The following is a 20483-nucleotide window of genomic DNA, read 5'->3' on the forward strand; positions in this document are numbered from 1 at the left end:
CCACCGCCAGCCCCCACCCCTCGGGCTGCCGCAGAGGTTAAACCGCCCCCGCCTTCCCCCCCCCCCCCCCCCCCCACCACCTCCGACGGGCTCTGCCGCACACGGCCCGCGATTGGCCGCTCCGCTCAATCCCGGCCTCGCTCTCTTTTGTTCCCATTGGTTAGATCTCCCGCTCGTCTTCAAAGGAAACCACGCCTTCTTTTTTTTTAAGCCGCTCCCCTCCCCCCCCACTCCCCACCCCCTCCCACACCGATGTCTCCCCCTCTCCCTCCCCCCCCCCTTCAGGCTGGGACCCCGGATCTAACCTCTCCTGCCTCGGGGGTTTCTGCGGGGTGGCCGAGGTCGGTGGGCTCCTGCTCGTCGAGCCCGCTAGCTGCCGGGGCGTCCGGCGGCGGTACTGGGCGGACACGGAGCCCACCCGCCTCGGTCCCGTGTCGAGCTCGTCAGCCGAGGAGAGCATGAGGGCCCGAGAGCAGCGGGCGGCCGCGCCGCAGCGCTAGGGCAGGCAGGGCCCGGAGGGGCTCGGTAGCGGTGTGAATCATCTCCCCCTCTCTCACTCGCCCACCATTTACACCGCTCCCTCCTCCTCCTCACGCCGCTCCCCCTCCCGCCCGTTCTCCTCCGTCTCACTCGTTCTCGCTCCCCTCCTCTCCCACTCTCTCCCCTCCTCTCCTCTCCCACTCACTCCGTCCTCTCCTCCTCCCGTCTCACTCTTCGCTCCCCCTCCTCCCCTCTCCCGCTTCTCTCCCCTCTCTCGCCCCCGTCTCCCCGCTCCTCATCTCCTCCTGACACTGCACTGCAGCTGCTCCTCCAGCCCAGTCCTGCCCGCTTCCCTCCCTCCTTTCCTCTTTCCCTCCCCCCTGGCTGCCAGATAAACAAGGCGCGCAGCATCCTCGGCAACCCCGAGCCTAGTTCTACATTTTCGAAAAGGACAAGAGAACGGGACGAGCCCCCTCCCTTCCTCCTCCCCCTTTCCCTTCCTCTTCCTTCCTCCTCCTCCTCCTCCTCCTCCTCCTCCCCCTTCCCTCCCTTCCCCCCCAACACCGAAGGGAAGAGACAATTCTCCTCCGAGCAGCAGCAAACATGATGGCGGCAGCTCCCATCCAGCAGAACGGGACCCACACCGGGGTTCCCATAGACCTGGACCCGCCGGACTCCCGGAAAAGACCGCTGGAAGCCCCCCCCGAAGCAGGCAGCACGAAGAGGACCAACACGGGCGGTGGGTATCTCCTCCGCCGCCTCCCCCCCCCCCCCCCGCGCCCGACCGACCCACCCACCTCTCCCCTTCCTTCCTTCCTTCCTTCCTTCCCTCCTTCCCTCCCTACCTGCCTGCCTGCCTCCCCCTCGCCCCCCCCCCCCAGGCATTCCCATTTCTCTAACGTTATCATTCATCAAAATGGCGTCGCTTTTCAGCATCCACCGGGCTTTTGATTTAATGCCCACGCAGGGGCTGTGCGGCCGCGACCCGGCGGCGGGCGGGCAGGCGTGCGGGGCTCCCCCCGCACCCTCCGTACAATTGGCTCCGATCAATGGCAGCCGGCTGCGAGGAGACAAACGCACTTTCCTCCCTTCGCATCCTTCGGGTCACAAGTTGCGTTTCAGCCTTGCCCTGCGTTTCCCTCTGCCTTGGCCTCGGTGCTTTTGTCAGCCTGTGCACGGTGTTGTTTGGCTGGCGGGGGGCGAGGGCTGGCTGCCGCGGGGGGAGCCGGCTGTGCCGTGGGGACTCGGAAGCTATCAGCCCGCCCTCGCCGGGGGAGATGAGTTATAACGGGACCGGCATCTCCTCCGCTCGTTTGTACGGGAGTCGTCATAACAATGCACCGAGGCAGAGGTGAATTTATTTGCCCGATATTGAGACAGCAGGCTGGCTATATATAGTGCATCGTGCAGCCGGCTGGATGAATATGGATGGGCACTATTGTCACACGCAAGCACTTAAGGCGCTTGTAGGTTTGAATGGGAAAAGTGAGGTGAACTCCTCTTGCTTAAGGGTGGTGATGGGGGGGGGAACCCAACAATAACTTTGTAAAATAGATTCCATGGTAAAAAATCTTGATGCTAAAGCCAATGGGACATCTTCTTAATCACTGGGGAGAACCTGAGTCTGGGGAATCAACCAACCTTTATTGTTCTGCACTTTTTCAGAGCTGGTTACAGAAGGCTGTCAGATTTCAGTGTCGCTGACTTGGGATGAGAGCACTGATGATTGATCAGTTGCTAGATCAGATTGAGATTTTTTTTTTCATTCATTACACTTTTTTTTTTTACAGTTCTAGTTGTATGCTTTAATGCTAGCAGTGAGTAGAGGACTTGCATTGTCTATCTCATCACCTTTTAAGTGTATTTACAGTATGTGACTTGGGCTTTTGATTAACTGGGAAAAATTCTTCTTAATGTCCTTTAATTAATGAGCTTAAAAGAGATCACTGTTGCTTAAGAAGTGCTAAAGGAATACACCAGGATTACTTAGGCAAGTGATTCCATCCACACCATGTTGAGTTGTTTTCTTGGCAGTGGCTGATGCTTGGAATAAAACCCCACATTTTGGGTGGGTTATTTGGTAGCAGAGTAGTTGTTTTTCTCACTTAAGAAGAATGCATGCAATAGCTAATTGCTATTCTCATGTGTTTGCTAATGACAAACAAATAGCCCATCAAAATTTACAATTCATTCCTCCTTAGTTTTGGCATTTCTTTTGCAGTATTTTCAAGCAAGGTTGTAGTTGTGACGAGGCACGTTTTTGTGCAGAGCTTTTTTTTTTTTTTTTTTTAAGGATTCAGTCATTTCTGTGTGCTGTGGTTAGCAGCAGAAAAGCTGAAAAAATTCCGTCTTTGAAATAAAATTTTATTCTTATTATTGTACGGAATTAAGAAAGGTATAAGGATTCTTTATTTTGCTTAAAATAAATGTGTGTATTTTGAAATATGAGAGGCGTAGTCCAAGCATGTCTTGTGAATGATGCAACTGGTTAGATGTAAATGCATGCATTATTGGATGAGGCTAAAGATGTAACATTTGTGGGTCGGGGGTGGGGGGGGGGGGAGATCAAAGTTTGTAAGTCACGTTAACCATGCATATCTCAATTTTTCAGAGGATGGCCAATATTTTCTAAAGGTCCTCATACCTAGTTATGCTGCTGGATCTATAATTGGAAAGGGAGGACAGACAATTGTTCAGTTGCAGAAAGAGACTGGGGCCACCATCAAGCTGTCTAAATCCAAAGATTTTTACCCAGGTAGGTGCGAAAATTAGCTGATTCTTTATGTTTAAATCCCATGGGTTGTATGAAAGTGTCACTATGTTTCATATGTTGGCACATAAGCACAAGTGCAGCGCAAAACATTATATCTGAAAAGCATGCTACAAAGTGCAGCGGTGAACGTAATGTTCCATATTACTTGATGTATAGAATGAAGTGTGTAGATTATCGTCTAGTAATCTAACTGCTTGATATGTCTGAAAATGTTTTCAATGTTGCTGAAAAAAATTTTGTTTTTTTAATAAAATAAAATCTGGCTTTAAGGAACCAACTTGACAGCTGGCGTAAAAATAATGGTTCGTTTGAAGTTTTCAGACATTGCAATGACAATTAAGCTAGAATGAGTAAAATTGAGAGGCCTCCTCTTAAAGAATGGGCCATTTACTTTAAATCCATTATGTACTTTCTTTATGCCTCATTGCTTTGTTCACTGGCTCTGGAGCGAAGTAAAGAGGACAGGAGCTGCTCTTTAGATATTCCTTATATTATGTTTATCATAGTAGTGAAAGAAAACTATTATAAAAGGGAAATACTTTGAACGATTAAGGAGCAAGTATTTTACATCCATTGCATCTGTACACAAGAAATAAGTTTTTAATGTTGGTGTATGATAAGTAATTAAACATCTGATTTTATATTTCTTCTGTAAAAGTTCTGAAGAGGAGGTCTTACATAACAGTATACAACATTTTGGTTTCTGCAGTTGGATAATAATTCTTTTTCCTTAAGATTAACAAATTATCATTCTGTAATTGAATGTGATTTGGAGTTCTTATAAATAGATGCTGTATAATAACATGAGTGGTACTGTTTCTGATGTTTTGATTCTATGTTGATGATCATCTGGTGGTTTAGAATTGACTAGGTGTTACTGACCTTTCTGTGGAAAAATAAGGGCTACTTTTCATTTGATCTTGTTTAACAAGTTGAATTCTGTGAAACAGTGAAGGCAATTGGTACGGGTGTAAGTGGAAAACTAACATATTAGCATTTATTTTCCCCGTCTTCTAAGTACAGTATGAAGCAGAAGTGGATAATTTCTTATTAATGGAGATATCGTGGCCTTTTTACGATGATTATTTTTGTTATGGATGTTTTAATGCACCTGTTGTACCTTTCCTTGATGAATGAGATTTGTAATACCTACAAGTCCAAGGTTGAAGTAATGCATGTAGTTTTTTCTGTTGAAAGATATAGTTTATAAGCTGATGCTTGTTGTCCTTTTATTTTGTTTTTCCTTTTTAAAATTTTTCTTTCCCCTTTCAGAAAGTTAAAAAAAATACGATCCTTTATTTTGAAAGGTATGGTAGAATGTGGGGAAAAAACAATCAATGTAGAATTGTGAAAATTCTAGGAACAAATAAAAACATTCAAAAGGGCCTGATTGCAGAATTAATAGTATAATCTGCGTAAAGAGCTGCAATAGTAAATTAAATTTGCTGTCAATAGATGAAAATGAAATAGATTTTCTGCATTATACATGAGGTAGTATGAGATATGCAAGGATGTTGTAGAAAATTGGTGTTTATGAAGTATATTTAAGATTCCAAATTACAAGCCTTTTCATTTTACTACAGTTTATTTACACTCAGTTGAAAAGGAGGCTCCAAAGATTGGATCTTTTGTTTAGTATTCCAGCGTAGTTCTTCTGTTTTCTGATTAAACCAGAATTACATTTTTTTTTGTGTTGCAAATTGTAGGGACGTATTAGCAGTAGTAGAGAAACCTTTGAAAACTAAAAAGTAGTGAGCTAGACACCAGTAGAAATCTTTGTGACAAACACATTCTCTCTTAAAATCAGTAGTAGTAATGCAGACAACTAGGAAAGACAGGCTCAAACTGTATAACTGTAACAGGTGCAAATGAAGTTCCAGATTGACTTCATACTTCCTGCTTTAAATTTGCAGCCACACTGCGTAGAAAGTGAGTGTTTCATGGAAATTGGTGACTGATAGCTGCTAAGGCATGGAATAGATCTGAGAAATGGACTCCGTTGGGGTTAGCTCTGGTTGGTCTTTCTGTTTGCACTTGACCACAAGCCTCTGGAATTTTTAGAGGTCCTTGCATTCCCTGAGCTGATGACTTTTGGGTATCTTCCAGACCCTCAGACTCGTATAGCATTAGGGAAAGGAAACCTTGTAGCTAATATAAAGATACTGTTTATTTTTTGTACAATGTTTCTTAAGCGATTATTCAGGTTGCTTAGCCTGTACATGTATGAATGTGACTCAAAATGTGTTTACTGTACATTTCATTATGAAATGTTTACTCATTCAAGTTTTTGTGGAACTTTTCATTTTTCCCAGAAGTCTTAGTACAGTCCAATTAAGTTGCTGTTTGGAAAGGAGGAAATTGGTTCTAAGTAATATGGAAGTCATGAGTAGTTTCTATGATCTAATATTGTTCTTTATTTTTTCTGTGATATAGGACTTCAGTATGCAGACTGATTTTTCTGTTGGAATTATTTTTGTGCATCAAAAAAGTGACAAAATTCCTGAAGAGTTACATGGTAGCTCTTATTACAAGACATGAAGAAAAAAAAAAATCAGCTTTTCACTGAACATCTTGGTTCACAAAGTAGGAAGCAGTACATAAATCCATTTTGACCACAGTCTTATTTTTTGAGTAAACAAATTTACTCTTTTCAGGTTACCAGCTGACTTTTTCTGGACTGGACTTCTGTGGTTTAAGTTTGTGCTTATCTCTGATTCTTTCAGTCTTGTCCCACTAGATTAGTAGAAACAAAATTAGACTGGCAAAAATAGGCCCTACTTTTAAAATAATGCTGGTAACTTTTGCAGATACATATAGTGTATGTATAGACTACGAAATTTTGGTCAAAAATTTAAATACTCACATATCAATATTAATGCAGAATGTCTAAAATAAACTTCATAAAGCAAGCAGCCCTTTTGCTGACCTATTTTGATTTATGGTTGTATTTTGCACAATATAAAATGATGTCAGTATTTTCGTTGCTTTTTTTCCCCCTGTTTCTCAATTCTGAATTACACCAAGTGCTGGAATGAGAACTCCTGGGGACATATGTTTTTTTTTTCCCTTGCAAATGTTGACGTGCACTTGCTTTCTCTCTTGCTTTCTCTCAGCACTCGCCCCCACCCCCTTCAAGTCTCTCACTCACACACACGCACAAAATTATGTTACGTTGCATCACGTTGTTTATCTTGCAACAGGATCTTGCCTGATCTGAACTTGATGCTTGAGTGAATTTGAGCTCAGTCAGTGTTTTTTAATTTATTGGAATATGAAGTCATACATGTACTTAAATCAGATCATATTAAGAGCAGAGCTTAATAAAAACATAATTAAATGGAGATAAGGTTTTACTGCTTTTAACAATAGAGTAGCTGTTGTTTTTGTAACAGATTTCTGATCAGCAGGGATCTAAGTACTTGAAGAATATGAAAGGAGGAGTTTCTTTCCTCTTCCTCAAGTAGAATATATGAAGTATGTTTCCATGATGTTTTCACAGTCATTTGTTAGAGACGTTTTGTGTTTGAATGTCTGTCTTTTTTTAAACATCCATGACCGTGAGATCATCTAGCTGTACTTTGTTCATGTGTCCTTTTGAAAATTATCTCATTGTGACTCCTGAAAACTCCTTAAGTGTGTTGAATATATAATTAACTATAGAAATTTCTAAGTTCACTTTTGAGTTTCATTTAACTGCTAGGTAGGGGGAAGGTGTAATATATCAAGCTTGTTTCACCACTGTTTCCTTTATATCATATAGGAATTGTCATGTTAATTTCTAATTATAAAAGATAGCTAAAGTAGCAAAAGGAGTACATATTTTAAAAGTCAACTCATGGAATAATGTTACTGAAATGCTATTTTTCAGCTATGGAGGAGTATTAAAAATAAAAGAGAAATAAAGCGGATAAAAGCTAGATTGGAGTTAGTTTAGCTGTCTATTGTCATGGTTCCTTGAAGGGGGCTGTCATAGATGAGTAAATGCATTCTATTTTCATTCTTGATATTTCTCTCTTTTTTTTTTTTGAAGTGTTGACATTCTCTAAGTAGAGACTTTCTAAATGAATCGAAGATTTTCAGATTCTGCTGTAAACATTTACTGATAAGAGCAACTACTGGGATCTTTGAAACAGGGAGGTGACTAAACAGGCTTCAGAGGTGGATTCTTCATAGCTGTGTAGTTTTTTAAAGGAGCTATAATTACTGATCTTTCTACTAAAGAAAAAAAACCACAACAACAACAAAAGAAACAGCAACAACAAAAAAACCACTCTAGTGTTGATTGCCAGCTGTTCAGAGGGATAATTCTCAGTTGGACAGTTGTCAGTTGCCTAGTTACTGGAACAGCATTAAAAAAAGTTAGCATGTTAGACAGCAGATCTTTAGTACATTTTACATTTGAAAGGAAGCTGAAACTGAATATGTAGCTGCATATAATCTTGAGGTTGTTCCATATCTAATTTGCCCAGTGTAAATTTAGCAGCTTCTCATGTGGCAGAATTAGAAAAATATTCAGGAGAAGTGGAAGGTTTGTGCTGGTTTCTTCTATATGCAGGGACTTGTCTATGTTAATAAGTGAATAAACTTTTACAGGGTAAATGGTGTTGTGGATTGCAAGAAAGTGCTGTGCCTTTCTCTTACATAAGTATGTAAAACAACTTGATAGATTTGAAATAGCCTATATCTTAAAGTTATTGGTCCACTTTTTTTTTTTTTTTGCATAATAAAGAACAAAATGTGAATGGATGGGGTCAACACAAGGAAATGCTGCATTTAGTGATGTTTTTCTATTCTCTTGGGATTATTTCTTTTACTTTTTTTTTCAATTTTGTTGAAAACGATATGATTCTCAGTAGGTACGGAAACTTTTTTTTTCCTTGTGGTTTTATCCTGTAGCAGTCAGTATCTTTCTCAAATACTGTGTTACATTTATTAATTGACAATCCTCTGTAGTTGACTGTAATTTATTTCATTGGTAATTAGTAGCTTTTTGGCCAGGGAATGAGACCTCAAATTTAGAGAATTTGTTAGACTTGCTATTCGAAATGGGGGATAAAGGGATTTGGGAGAAGGGCTTGTGCCTGTTTACTGTCTCATTTCCATCTTTGGATACTGCTCTAGCATAAAGTTAAAGCAACATCTGGAGAGATTTGACTGACGGTCATCTCTCTGGGATTTATCATTGCATCCTGTAGCTGATACGGTCATCTTTGCAGTATTATAAAGAGGTTAGTTAGGGTTATTTATTTCTTTATTTCAATCATTTATCAGCCAACCTGCAGGAGTTAATGACCTGGTGAGGAGTGTGGTAGTTGTCAGTGACAGTACTGGAATGCTCCAGGTAATTGTGCTGGGCTGGTGAGTCTCTGGCAGTGTGCTTCTCACGTTGCACTGCAGCTGCTCTTGGGCTTAATTAATCTGACCCTTGGAGGTTGCAGTGTCATGGTGAAAAGCACAATATGTACTATGAATGGAAACACTGCTTTTTGGAATATTATTGGTGGCATGCTTCTTGGTAGGACTTGAGGTTTTCTAATTGTCTGACACTAGCATGAAATTCTTCTAGCAGTTCTAATTCAGAATACATTACATTTTTCCTATATCAATTATCTGTGGAATAATGAAGGTGATAAACATGATATTGAAGTGTCACCATTATAATGGACATAGCAAAAATATTGTTGTTTAACAGACAGTTATATCTTTTGTCAGGATAATGAAAATAGTTGCATTGTCTAAGCAAATAGAATGGGAGGAGAATAAATAAATAAAGGCCGTTCTCCAAGCATTTAATTTTACTTCTCTTTCACTTTGAACAAACTTTTTGTGTCAGTGCCTGGTATGTGTTTCTTGTGTTCTGTAGTATGCTCTCGATTGGGATATGCTAGGTACTTGTGTTGGCCAGCTCAGTCGTGATTCGTTTGAGAATTTATAGTAATGTGAAAAAGTATAATTGGAATTTGCTATTTGGCAGAATAAATTAATGCGTTGTACATGTGCTAGTCTGTTAATTTACTGTGGAGATGCTACTATTTTGACTGTGTGGCATGACTTCAGGACACTATCAGGTTGCTTATATTCATCCTGGTATTGAGGGCCATTCTGTCTTTTCACGCCCAGAGGAAATATCAAACCTGAACTTAAACTGTTGATCTTAATTATGTTTTTATACTTCTGACTTGTAAGACTCTATTTCAACCTCTTTTTATTTTGATTTGGGAGGTATCTTCATCCCAAATTGGGATTATTCATGGCATTCTAAGGATTAACTGTGTTGCTTGTATTTTAAATGAAAGAGAAATGATTATCAGGATACTTTTTTTTTCTTTCAATTTTCCCTATAGTTAATAGAAATATTAAATATTTTAAATACATAATAAAAAGCTATCTAAATTCACCTGAACCCCACATGTTAACTTGTTTTCACTTTATCATGTTAAATAATTGATTATGGTTGCATCTGATTGGTGTTGACTTAATATTAAACATTCTGTTCTTGTTGATTATAGCCTAGCTTTAAAATTCATTTGGAGGCACTTAACTGGTGTGATTGAAACTTCAGGTTAAGGCAGTATTTGGAAACATGTCTGTGGAAGTCAGCTCCAAGCTGGACAATGCTAGGATGTCTTTGTAACTTCTGAGTATGAATTTGTCAGCCTGTATTTGAGTTAGGTATGAGCAATATTTTCGTGCGTTGCTTGTCTTGATATGTGAATTGCTATAGACTTAAGTAAAGTTTAAGAATTCTCCGTAATCGATGGTCAGAATTAAGTCCCCTTCATGAAAAGCCATAGACAACATGAGTTGTTGTATAGAGTAGCTGATGTAAATATGCTGTGGAGTAGTGAATTAGGGACCAGGTTTAAAGTTATACTGTGGCAATATGAATGACCTTGGCATCAAGTAGCTTGCTTACTTCCAAATGAGAAAGAGAGGTAGTTGTCGGTGTACATAGGTGAAAATGATTATGTAAAATTAGCATGTTAGATATAAAGGAGTGTAAATCCCAGACCAAATTTCATATTTGCCTCAACTTGTAGGTTTTGATTGTAAAGAGACTAAACACCTGTTTTTCATCATTGATCTCTCACTGCATTCTGCAGGGCCTGTCATCTCAGCATTGACAGGATCAGATGAAAAATACAATCAATGTATTGACATTTTTTTGAGAATCATTCAGGTAAGATACAGAACTACAGTGAAATTGAGGCTGCTGCTAATATTTCACCAGTTGGAGCCTTTGCATTCTCAGTCATTAATTAAATTAGATACTGAGGTTCTGTGCATGTTCATGTGCTTCTATTTTAAAAGCACTTTTTGTGGCTTGCTCAGTGCCATTTAACTCTTTTAATTTCCACATAAAGAGCTTCACACATCTGTACTGTTTTCCCCACTTCATAGAGTGCCACTTGTTTGCTTGAATCAAGAACACCTCCAGAGCTCTTGGAAGATTTGTATGCACGTGCATTTTATTATATTTTGAAGCAGTGACTTTAGTTCTTTCCAAAGATTCTTCATTGGCAGTATGGGGAAAAATTTTCACTGTCGAGAAGCAGGTAATCAGAGGCAGCAGCAATTTATCATTTTTCTAATATATTCTTAGCTTTGATTTTTCAAACTGTATGTGAAAAATTGCGCATACTTAACTGGATATCCAGCTTCGAAGCGTCTTTAAGACAAATCATTGAAAATATCTCTTTAAAATAATGCACTACCGAAGTGGGAAGTGACATACAGCCATTCATTTGGCTTCACTGAGCATCACGTGTATGCATGGAGTTAAAATGTATCCCACTGTGTTCCCAAAGAATTGGACAGTGAAGTAACATGACGTTGAAGGAGAAGGAAAGACCATGTGGGCCACATACCATAGAATGTCGAAGCTTGATCTAAATGAGGTTTACGTGTTGTTCCCATCTGTAATCTGGTGCTTCCTGCATGTGGATAGGAGAGGATATAGTAGAAGCAGCAGTTTAGGTGCTCCAATAGGTACTGTCTTGGCAGCAGTATTAAGATGGGTTTGCAGAATGTTTATTTTTAATCTGGTAGTTTACCATCAGTTTTCCTGAGGGTGGCAAAAAAGGAAATCAGTGGCTTCTTAGCAGTTTATTGACATGGTTTGGAAGAGAATTTCTGTGGAGCAGAAGAGGCTCATCCAGCAACCTGTAGGTTTTCAAGGGTCTGCAAAAAATGCTGCTAACAAATTTCTTACATTTTATAAAAGCGATTTACTGCAATGAGAGGTGTTAGATATAGAACACGTATGTTTTGTGTCCTGCATGTAAACTCACATTTCATTGTATGCCTTCTACTTGCTGTATTAGATGGACACTTGGTAACTGTCAATTTAAAGTAAAAATTTAATTCCCAGAACTCCTTATAATTATATAATTTCCTAACTTATACGTCTTCGACTACGCAGTGTAGCATATGGTAAAATCTGCTAGCCTTAGTTTATTCTTCCTTAAGCATATAAATTCCAGCATAGTGAAATGCTTAATAAAAAGAAGTGCTAACATCACAGAGATTATCTTTCAGGAATGCAAGTTTTTTTCTTAGGTTGGTAATAACACCAAGTGCTCATCTAGTATTTGCACTGCTATTAACAGTAATAAAATAAATACTCTTTAACTCAATAAGCTGTATTCTAGTTTTGTTTGGATCTATATACATGACTAGCTTTTTTAATAGGTGCCAGCATAATGCATTAAATTAAAAAGTATTTTATGATTAATTGATCCTAAATAATCAGAAAAAGGAGAGTTTTGTATGATAAATCTGCAACTTTACATTTGAAAGGAAAACCTTGAGAAAAAACAGTTATCTTGCATGGCCCACAGCTCTTTGTTTTACATGAGTACATCATGTATTCTTTTTCTGAATAACTAGTATTTGGAAGAAGGAAACAAGCAGTTCCTCAAGTAGCCAGGTTTTAAATCAAGTTAAAATCAGTATTTTTAAGAGTGTGTAGAAATCTAAGTGTAGTTACTATTCTTAGAGCTTTATTATTGGCATGTTATTGATGAGAACGTCAATGAAATGGGGAGCCATATTTGTCCTTGCATATGTTTCCCTTACTATGTACATATAAAAAGCTCAGTTTATGTAAGTGCTTTGTGAACTTTTATACTTTTAGTCTCAAAGATATGTAGAGTGAATGGTGGTTGCAAGACTGGTGTCTGAATTAAACAGTGTATTTTAAGCCTTTGTAATTTGAATTTTAAGTTTGGATAAAGTTGTAGTTTTTAATCAGTAACTAATAGTCGTTTCTGTATAATCTTTTTACAATGGCTCATTTTTATGGTTCTTAAAAATGTTTTGGTTGTGATGTTCAGAAGTAGCGCCGGTCTTTTTCCTTCACAATTTGGTAGGACAAAACACCATTTTATTTTGAGGGTGCAGACATGGAGAGGGAGCAGAATGTAGTCATCTAGAATTAGAAAATCTGTATATTTTTCATTTTTTTTTCCCTTCACCAGCACAGGCATATGTTCAACATTAGAAAATAAATCTGCAGTTGTTTTTGTCCATTTTTTGAGGGATTAGCTTGCTAATATGGTACACAAATGGCTACTATGATTTCAGTGTTGGCTATACCAGCAACTTGTTGAATTTCATCTTGTGTGAAGTTATTTTTGTAGATTTTATTTTGTTAAGAAGTCTCTGCTTGTGAATTTTGGCAGCTTTATATTAGCTGTCTGAAGAACAGTGATTTTGACTTTAAGTAGCTGGCACTATTACTAGAATGACCAGCTCTGATTTGCATGCCTTGTTTCTCCAAAACAAATGTTCAGATGTAATAATAATTTATTAGGGGTTATGGTATTTGACCCATGTTTAAAATTTAAAGACCATTTCTGGAGAATCTGCATCTAGTGAAATGGGCACCTGTAATAGTGCAGGGATTTCTTCTGAGAAATGTTGCATAGGAGATGAGGATAGGTGATTGCAGTGATCTCTGTAGTTGTAAGCATGACGGTGTTTTAATTTGGATTTTTTTATCCATCAAGGAGTCTGTGAATACAAAACTTAAAAAACACCATGGAGATGGAGGGGAGTCTTTTAGGGCATAGTAGTAGCACTGTTGATGATGTTTTCATTATGCTAAGTATGCTTTTTTTTTTTAAAAGGATTGTCTGGACTTTTCAGGAAAGAAAAATGTTGAAATACTTTGTTGTTGTTTTTTTATTTGTTTGCTTTTTTGCACATTGTTTAAACAAGACTTAATTGTCTTGAAAATCTGAGTCTATTTATTTATTCAATTTATGAATTGAAAATGAAATAAAAGTATTTTGGGTTTATTGTCCAAAATCTATCACCTTTCATATTATTTCTGCAATAGTTAATGCATATAAAATACATTTATTTTAATGATAAATTAATATAATAGTTTTGTAATTATTGTCTGCTTGTTTGGTTTTGAGTTAAACAGAAACCTTTGGTACATTTACCAAAGTAATTGTAGGTTCAAGATCTGAATGTTTGTTTAAAAACAAATGATAAAAAAGAAGGAGACGATTCTTCTTGTGTTCTTTTTTTGTCTCATCTATGCTTTTAGAATGAGACACGGTATGTGCAAGTGTTTATAAGTATTGTCTGATTTCAGACTAAGTTATCAAAAAAAAAGAACTGAAGGACACAGTGGCAAATGGAGTTGATGACTTGATGTTATATATTTATTTACTTCATATTCCTGAATAAAAAATCCAAAGCTACTGGGACTTATTGGTGCATAATTATTTGGCCATTATAATTATCTTTCCGTGTGCATTTTGATGTTGTAGTTTAAAAATACATGATACTTTTTATGAGCTGCAAAAAGAGAAATTAGTAATGTTTCATGGTAATTGTGTTCAAGTTCTTTGTGTGTTTACATGAGAAAATAGTAAAAATAATAAATGCTTCTGAAAAGCTCTTCTTTTCTGAAAAGTTCTACCAAACACATGCTGGAGAGTCTGAAATAAAATATTTAGGGCATGATCTGTATTGGACTACAATTAGAATGTATGTTTCTGCAATAACAATTGTTTTTAGTGAGGTCAAATTGCACGTGAAGAATGAACACAAGCAGTCTGTCTTCTCTGCCACTGATGAAGTAGCACGTGTGCAAACACAATATTTTCTTAATCATATGCAAATCTGGGAGAATGATTAACTTGACTGTTTTATTTGTCCATGATGACTTAAGACTTAGTATGTCAAATAGCTGTATTTAAGACTTGGAAGCCAATTTTCAGAAACTTTCTGTTAGAATTCCCTTAACTTTTTACTAATCAAAAAAAGCTAAAAGGTGTACTGAGACATTAGAGGAACTTGTGATGCTTTTAACCTGTAGAATGCTTGACATTAAAAATATAATATTAACTGAGTGGTGTTGTAAAATAGTGTTTTCTGTTTTCAGATAAAACAGTGCTTTTTGACACATTGTTTAAAAACCAGAACAGCTCTGCTTAATGAAAACACAAACTGTGATAATTAGATAGATATGCCATATGTGGTAGTTTAAACTGGCATATATCTCAAATGGCATGTTTAATGTTCTGTATTACTGGAATCAGTAATTTTACAACTGAAAGCTGTTAATTCTGTTATATTGATTCCTTTTTATGAACCTGTAGATAATGATGGCAGACCTTTTTCTTTGAGAAAACCTATTTTTGATACCTCAGTAAATAGCTGTAATTTTCTGCATTTTTAGTGGAATCTTTGACTAGTATATGCTTCCCATAATATTTTACAATTTTCTATTTAATTTGGACTTAAAACACTTCTTAAAATAATGGTATAGGTAATGTTGAGGGACAGTCAGAAATCTTACTGTAAGAAGTCTATAATGGGGAAAGAAGGCCTGTTGTTCTTCCGCAGGCAGAACTTCCTTCACTTTTTTTTTTCTAAGACTTAAATCATAATCTCTAAGCACTTGAGAATTGTGAGCAGTTGTTAAAAGCCTGCCCTTTTCACACTAGTTAGATAAAAATTACCTATCACACATAACAAAACTCAAGGGAGAGCAGTGAGACTTTCAAATACAATTTTGCTAAAGGAAGTTACTAGTATAAGATTTACAAGGTCTAGCTGGGTTGGAGTTATTTTTCTTTAGCTTTTATGCTGCTATGTTTTGGATTTGCCAACAAAGCAATGTTGATAATTATGACTTCTACCTGTTGCTGAATGGGGTATAGCCTCAATGCCTTGTCTAATGTCCCACTCACCAGCCACTGGGATTATTAACACTCAAGTGTTGTATAAAGTCTTTTCCTTTTTGACTGTGGGTGGGGGCTGGGAAGCAAAACTTAATTCAGTTTTGTCTTGGTGTGCTGGCAGACACTGTTAAGGGTTATGGAAATTATCAGAGTTTACATTTGTGTGTGTTGGTTAGGCCCTTGTCCCTGTTCCTATACACAGGTTATTCTTGGGGTGCTTCTTTTTGTGCTCAAAAGGAATATAGTGTAGGAGGGAACTGAGAGAGCTTCTGGGAAGGTACTCTCATTAAATAGTTAGAATGTTGGTGTTGAAAGGACCTATTGAACTAGGAGTCACTCATCTGCTGCCCTTTCAGGAAAAACCATGAAATCTCTTAGTAGTAGTCCTTTTCATGTTTGCCACATGCCCCAAAATTGAGGTGATGCTGTCCATCTTGTTTCTGAGATAAATGTGAAGGAAAAGCTCTGAAGTACATTTGCTTACTGAATAGATGTCTAAAATGAGATAGGATAAAGACCTGAGAGCTTGGTGTTAATTTATATGAGATTACACAAACAAGCTAGTCACAGACATACCTTTTATAGGATAATAACGAGGTGATTTCTTTTTTTATTATGATAAATGGAATTTAGTTAATGTGAGGGACTACTGCCCTGTTTCACAGAACTTTTAGTGGGGCATCATGCAGAATTATGCTTTGATATCATTCAGTTCTACCATATTGCAGGTGGCCCTAATTCTCAACTCCAGAATAAGGAAGCACTTAAGGATAAGAATAAGGAAGAAAAAATAGTATGATAATAAGGGAGAAAAATAGGAAATCCTAGCGTTGTATGATTTCTAGGATTTGTTGGTCATTTAGTAGCCTTTTTTTTTCCCTGAAAGTATGTATGGTACCTCTCTCCCTCAAAAAAGAAAAAGAAAAAAAGTGAGAAAAGTAGTTCTATTTTAAGAGTCAAATGATTCCAAGCAAAATGTCACATGAATAAGTGATCTAGTTCATAAATTAATAATGTGAGTTAAAAATTAGTTTAGTTGGCAATGAAAACTGTGTTGGAATTGGATTCCTTAGTATGTTTTGTTATGGCAACAACAAATTGTAGATCAAAAATACAGCCAATTCTTCCTGCCCTTCCCAGAGCTCAAACTGGAAAAAAATGGAATTTCAAAGTCAAGTAGCTGAAAAACTTGAATGTTTTTAATTTCTTGTTCATTGTGTGCATTGTACATGAAAAAGCTGTGGGAAGAGGTGAGGTGTATATAGTCTTCTAAAGACAAGAAGGCAGTTCTGTGCAAACTTAGTAGAGATGTCTCAGAGAGATGTTTCCTAGACTGTGTTTCATGAGCCTTGCCTTGTTTACCACTTTTGCTGTCATTGACTGTAGCTATTATAGCCATTCAGTGGCTGCTCTTATGCTGTATAGTGTTGCTGCTGTTCTGACAACGTGGATATAGGGTTATTTTCTGGCTTCGTTGCCATGTTTTTTAGTACACTGCAAAAGCAGGCAGGAGATTAAAGGAACAGTTTCTTAAATCTAGAAGTTCTCCTTCATTTAAATCAGCTTTTGGTGGTGGAAGTAACTTTCTCTGTAGCATTCAGCCTTATCAACTATATTCTCTAGTAACAGGAACAGAAATTACTTTCCATAATGGAATGTCTGTTGTATTTCCATTCAAAATGAACAGTTAAGTCACTTTAAAGATTCTGTATTGCATCTACCCATGTATAAATGTTGGATGCATCTTACTTTTTTGTTCTCATCATTTTTACTATAGATAGTTTTATTTTCAGTGTGGTCCACTTTGAAATTGACCAATTTAGCTTGAATTATATAAAGGTGATGATTTCTAGAAAAAGGAAGAAAGAATACAGGAGAAGGAGCATGCTTGGTTAAAGTATTTGAAACTTCAGTGCCCTGCTTGTTGATGTCTGGTTTCTTTGGCTAAATATTTGGAAGAATTACCAACTTATAAAGTGGAGTCTCGAGAAATCCATAGAAACCAAAGAGATTTTTTTAAAAATAGGTTATAGAGAATTTTCTAGGTTACTCTTTTCTAGACCTGTGATGATTATTTTCTCTAACATGAGGAATGTTGGCATATTTAAATTTTCAACTCTGTCAGTATCTTAGATACAAAGAAGAATGCATTTCTTCGGAAAGAAAAGACTTCTTGATTTTAAAATTAGCTTTTGGTAATAATACTTTTCCACAGGTTTAAGAATGAAAAGCTGAAGTTTTTAAGCAGCCTAAATTTCTGAGTAGTTAAGAAAAAACATCTTGTAAGTACTAACAATTACTGTCTTGGCAATAGAGGAATTTTAAAATATAGGTAGTACCAGTTTTTAGGTTGTGCTGAGTTATTTTGTTATATTTATTATTGTTACTTAGGGGCCATTAAGTTTATGTATTTAAGTCTGCAAAAGCTTGACAGTTTGAAATCCTTACAGATTTATGTAACAAGTGGTGCTAAGACCATTTGTACACTTGAGGTTCAGGTTCCCTCACAAAGTGAGGTGCAGTATACTTGAGATTTCTCACCAGGAGTGCTGATTCCTTCCCATCTTTCCTAGAGATTGTCTTGGCTAAGCATGCAGGAATCTGAGTTTTCCCCAGAATCTGAGTATTCTCCTGTACAAATGCAAAAAACAAGAATCTGTTCATTATCCAAAGTAATTTACCTTCCTGGTTACTGTTTAAGAGCTGAGAACAGCTTTGGAATTAAATACATGTACTACATAATTATAAGTGTGATGTGTGTGTGTTTGTAATTTTTATCCATATCACATGAACACTGAAAAATGTTTTGTAATAGGTCTGTTTTTCTTTGCATAAAGCTCATGGAGTTAGCTTGAGAAATTTTGTCGTGAAGATTTCTCTTTGAGACTGATTTACAAAAGGAAGTTAGGAGTGATTTGTCTGTTTAAAAGAATAGATAAAAGTTTATGGTTACTCTGCATATGTATAGCCGATGTATTTTTAGCACTTTATGTTAATTGTCAATTTTTAATCAACAATCAGGATAAGTAATTATTAAGGTAGTGTAGTTGGTTTATGACTGTCACTTTACCTTCCCTGAATTTATAAGCTATTTTAGCTGTGACAGAAGGAATTTTAAAACAAGGAGACCTGAAGCTTACAGCTTCACTAAAGAAAACCCTGAACATACTTTATGGATAAAGACAACCTTTAAATAATTTTAATGAAAATTCAGTTTGTTTTTCTTCTTTGTAAGTTTTATTTTTCTATGAGTGTTACCAGAATAATACTTTTTATCCTTCTCTCCAGTCTTTTTTTTTTTTTCTGTTCCTAGTTAGAGGTAACACTGACAGATAGTCTTGTAATGTCACACTGCTGTGAAGTCATGACTGAGCCTTTCTCTGCTGCTCTGCTGTTTGGTATGTGCTCAGTTAAGACTATTTTAAAGTAACAGAAGAAAGGATGAGCATTCTAGGTAACCATTTCTATCAAATTCCCATTCATATACCAAAATAAGAACTAGGGGAAGGAAGGATATGTTTTAGGAAAATATCAAGTGGACAAGGAAGGTGGTGAAACTGGAGAAGATTAGTGTTTTTGTTGTTGTTGTTGTTCATATTATCCAATGAGGCTTCCATTGGGCATCATCCTTGATGGAGTTGTTGGGTGTTTGGATTGAAGTCAGCATTTCTGATTTTGCACTTAAAAATTTTATCTTGCATCTTGTTGGAGATACTTTTGGTGACTACTTCAATTTTAAAATAAGTAAACACAGGAAGAAATTCTCATATATAAATATAAATTAAAATAACCAGAAGACTATGTTTTTTATTGGCTATTTGGTAGTAGTATTCATAAATTTGACTTTGTCAGATAACAACATTGGAAGTGTTAGAGATGCTCTGTGCCTACCAAGAATGAATTTATTGAAGTGTGGATTAATAATTGTGTTTTTTTTAAATATAGCAGGAATAAAGAGTCTTTTCCTCCTTATTATCTGTCTGGGAATTGTTTTTGAAACATGGTTAGCTGTGCATACTCATTTTTTTTTTTTTTTTTGTGAGCTAGGGAAGAATAACAATTTATTTCATACTTATTTTTCCCTTCTTGAATGTAAGCCTGTTATCAGTGTTTGAAATCAACAGACTTAACTGGGTGAATCAACTTTTCCTTCAGTCGCATTAATGTAGCAACTTTGCATTTGATGTTCTTGCTGTTACTCTTTTTGATAGTCTTATCCAAAAAGGTTTCTGATTAACTGATAATTGTGCATGACAGTTGTTTGAATTCTCTCTGTTTCCTTATTTTTCACTCCTAGATGTTACTGCTTTAGAATTGTAAAGTCTAATTTTGGTTCTGAGTTTCACAGTTGTGCTGCTTCAGATTTTGTGCTCAATGTGATGGTGGATTCAAGAAGGAGAAATCTTTCTGTGGTGTCTGTAAAACAGTGAAATGCCTACTATACTTGCAACTCTGTAACTTTGTAAAACATCAGAGCTGTTGTCTGTTTATTTGCTTGGATCTCCTGGTGTGAGCTGTTGCCCAGCAATCTTTACAAATGGAATGAAAAGAAGGTTAACTTATGAGAATGAAATATTTGGTAGATGAAAGGGTAATGTATGTCTTCTTACATGTGTACATACACACCTAATATGCATTAAAAAAAAAAACCCAAAAAACATTTAGGTACCAGTACAGAGGTGGTCATAGTTTTGAACACAAACATAAGTATATACAGATCAGAAGAGCCTTATTTTATACCACTACATAGCTAAAGTACTTTGCGTTTTTATTCACACTTGTCCAAAAAAACCCACTGCAGTGAGGGCACGTGAAGTACATAGACTGTTTTCTTTCCTTGCCAACAATAAAGCACATAAATGATCTCACTAACAATAATGTTGTGACATTTGATTTTTTTTTTCCTTAAAAGTGGACAGGTTGTTAAGAACTAACTGCATTCCAATATACCTTTTCTATGCCAGACAAAAATAAACATTAGTTCCAGATAGAAGAAGATTGAAATATGTGATACTGTTATCACTTCT

The 20483-nt window shown here is 37.1% G+C and overlaps 1 protein-coding gene across 4 annotated transcripts in view; it reads left to right on the plus strand.

Moving 5' to 3' along the window:
* The first annotated feature begins 298 nt into the window (after positions 1-298).
* NOVA1 (NOVA alternative splicing regulator 1) overlaps positions 299-20483 on the plus strand; it is a 132863-nt gene continuing 112678 nt past the window's right edge. For all 4 annotated transcript variants that reach the window (XM_065753761.1, XM_065753762.1, XM_065753768.1 and 1 more), the window contains exons 1-2: positions 299-1219; positions 3092-3235. In XM_065753761.1, the coding sequence (XP_065609833.1) occupies positions 1084-1219; positions 3092-3235 (280 nt within the window). In that variant the 5' untranslated portion in view covers positions 299-1083. The remainder of the gene's footprint in view (positions 1220-3091; positions 3236-20483) is intronic.

This window comes from Cyrtonyx montezumae, unplaced genomic scaffold (assembly GCF_038088225.1).
Source record: "Cyrtonyx montezumae isolate F1298 unplaced genomic scaffold, pur_monq_1.0 scaffold_10, whole genome shotgun sequence".
Classification (NCBI taxonomy): Eukaryota; Metazoa; Chordata; class Aves; order Galliformes; family Odontophoridae; genus Cyrtonyx; species Cyrtonyx montezumae.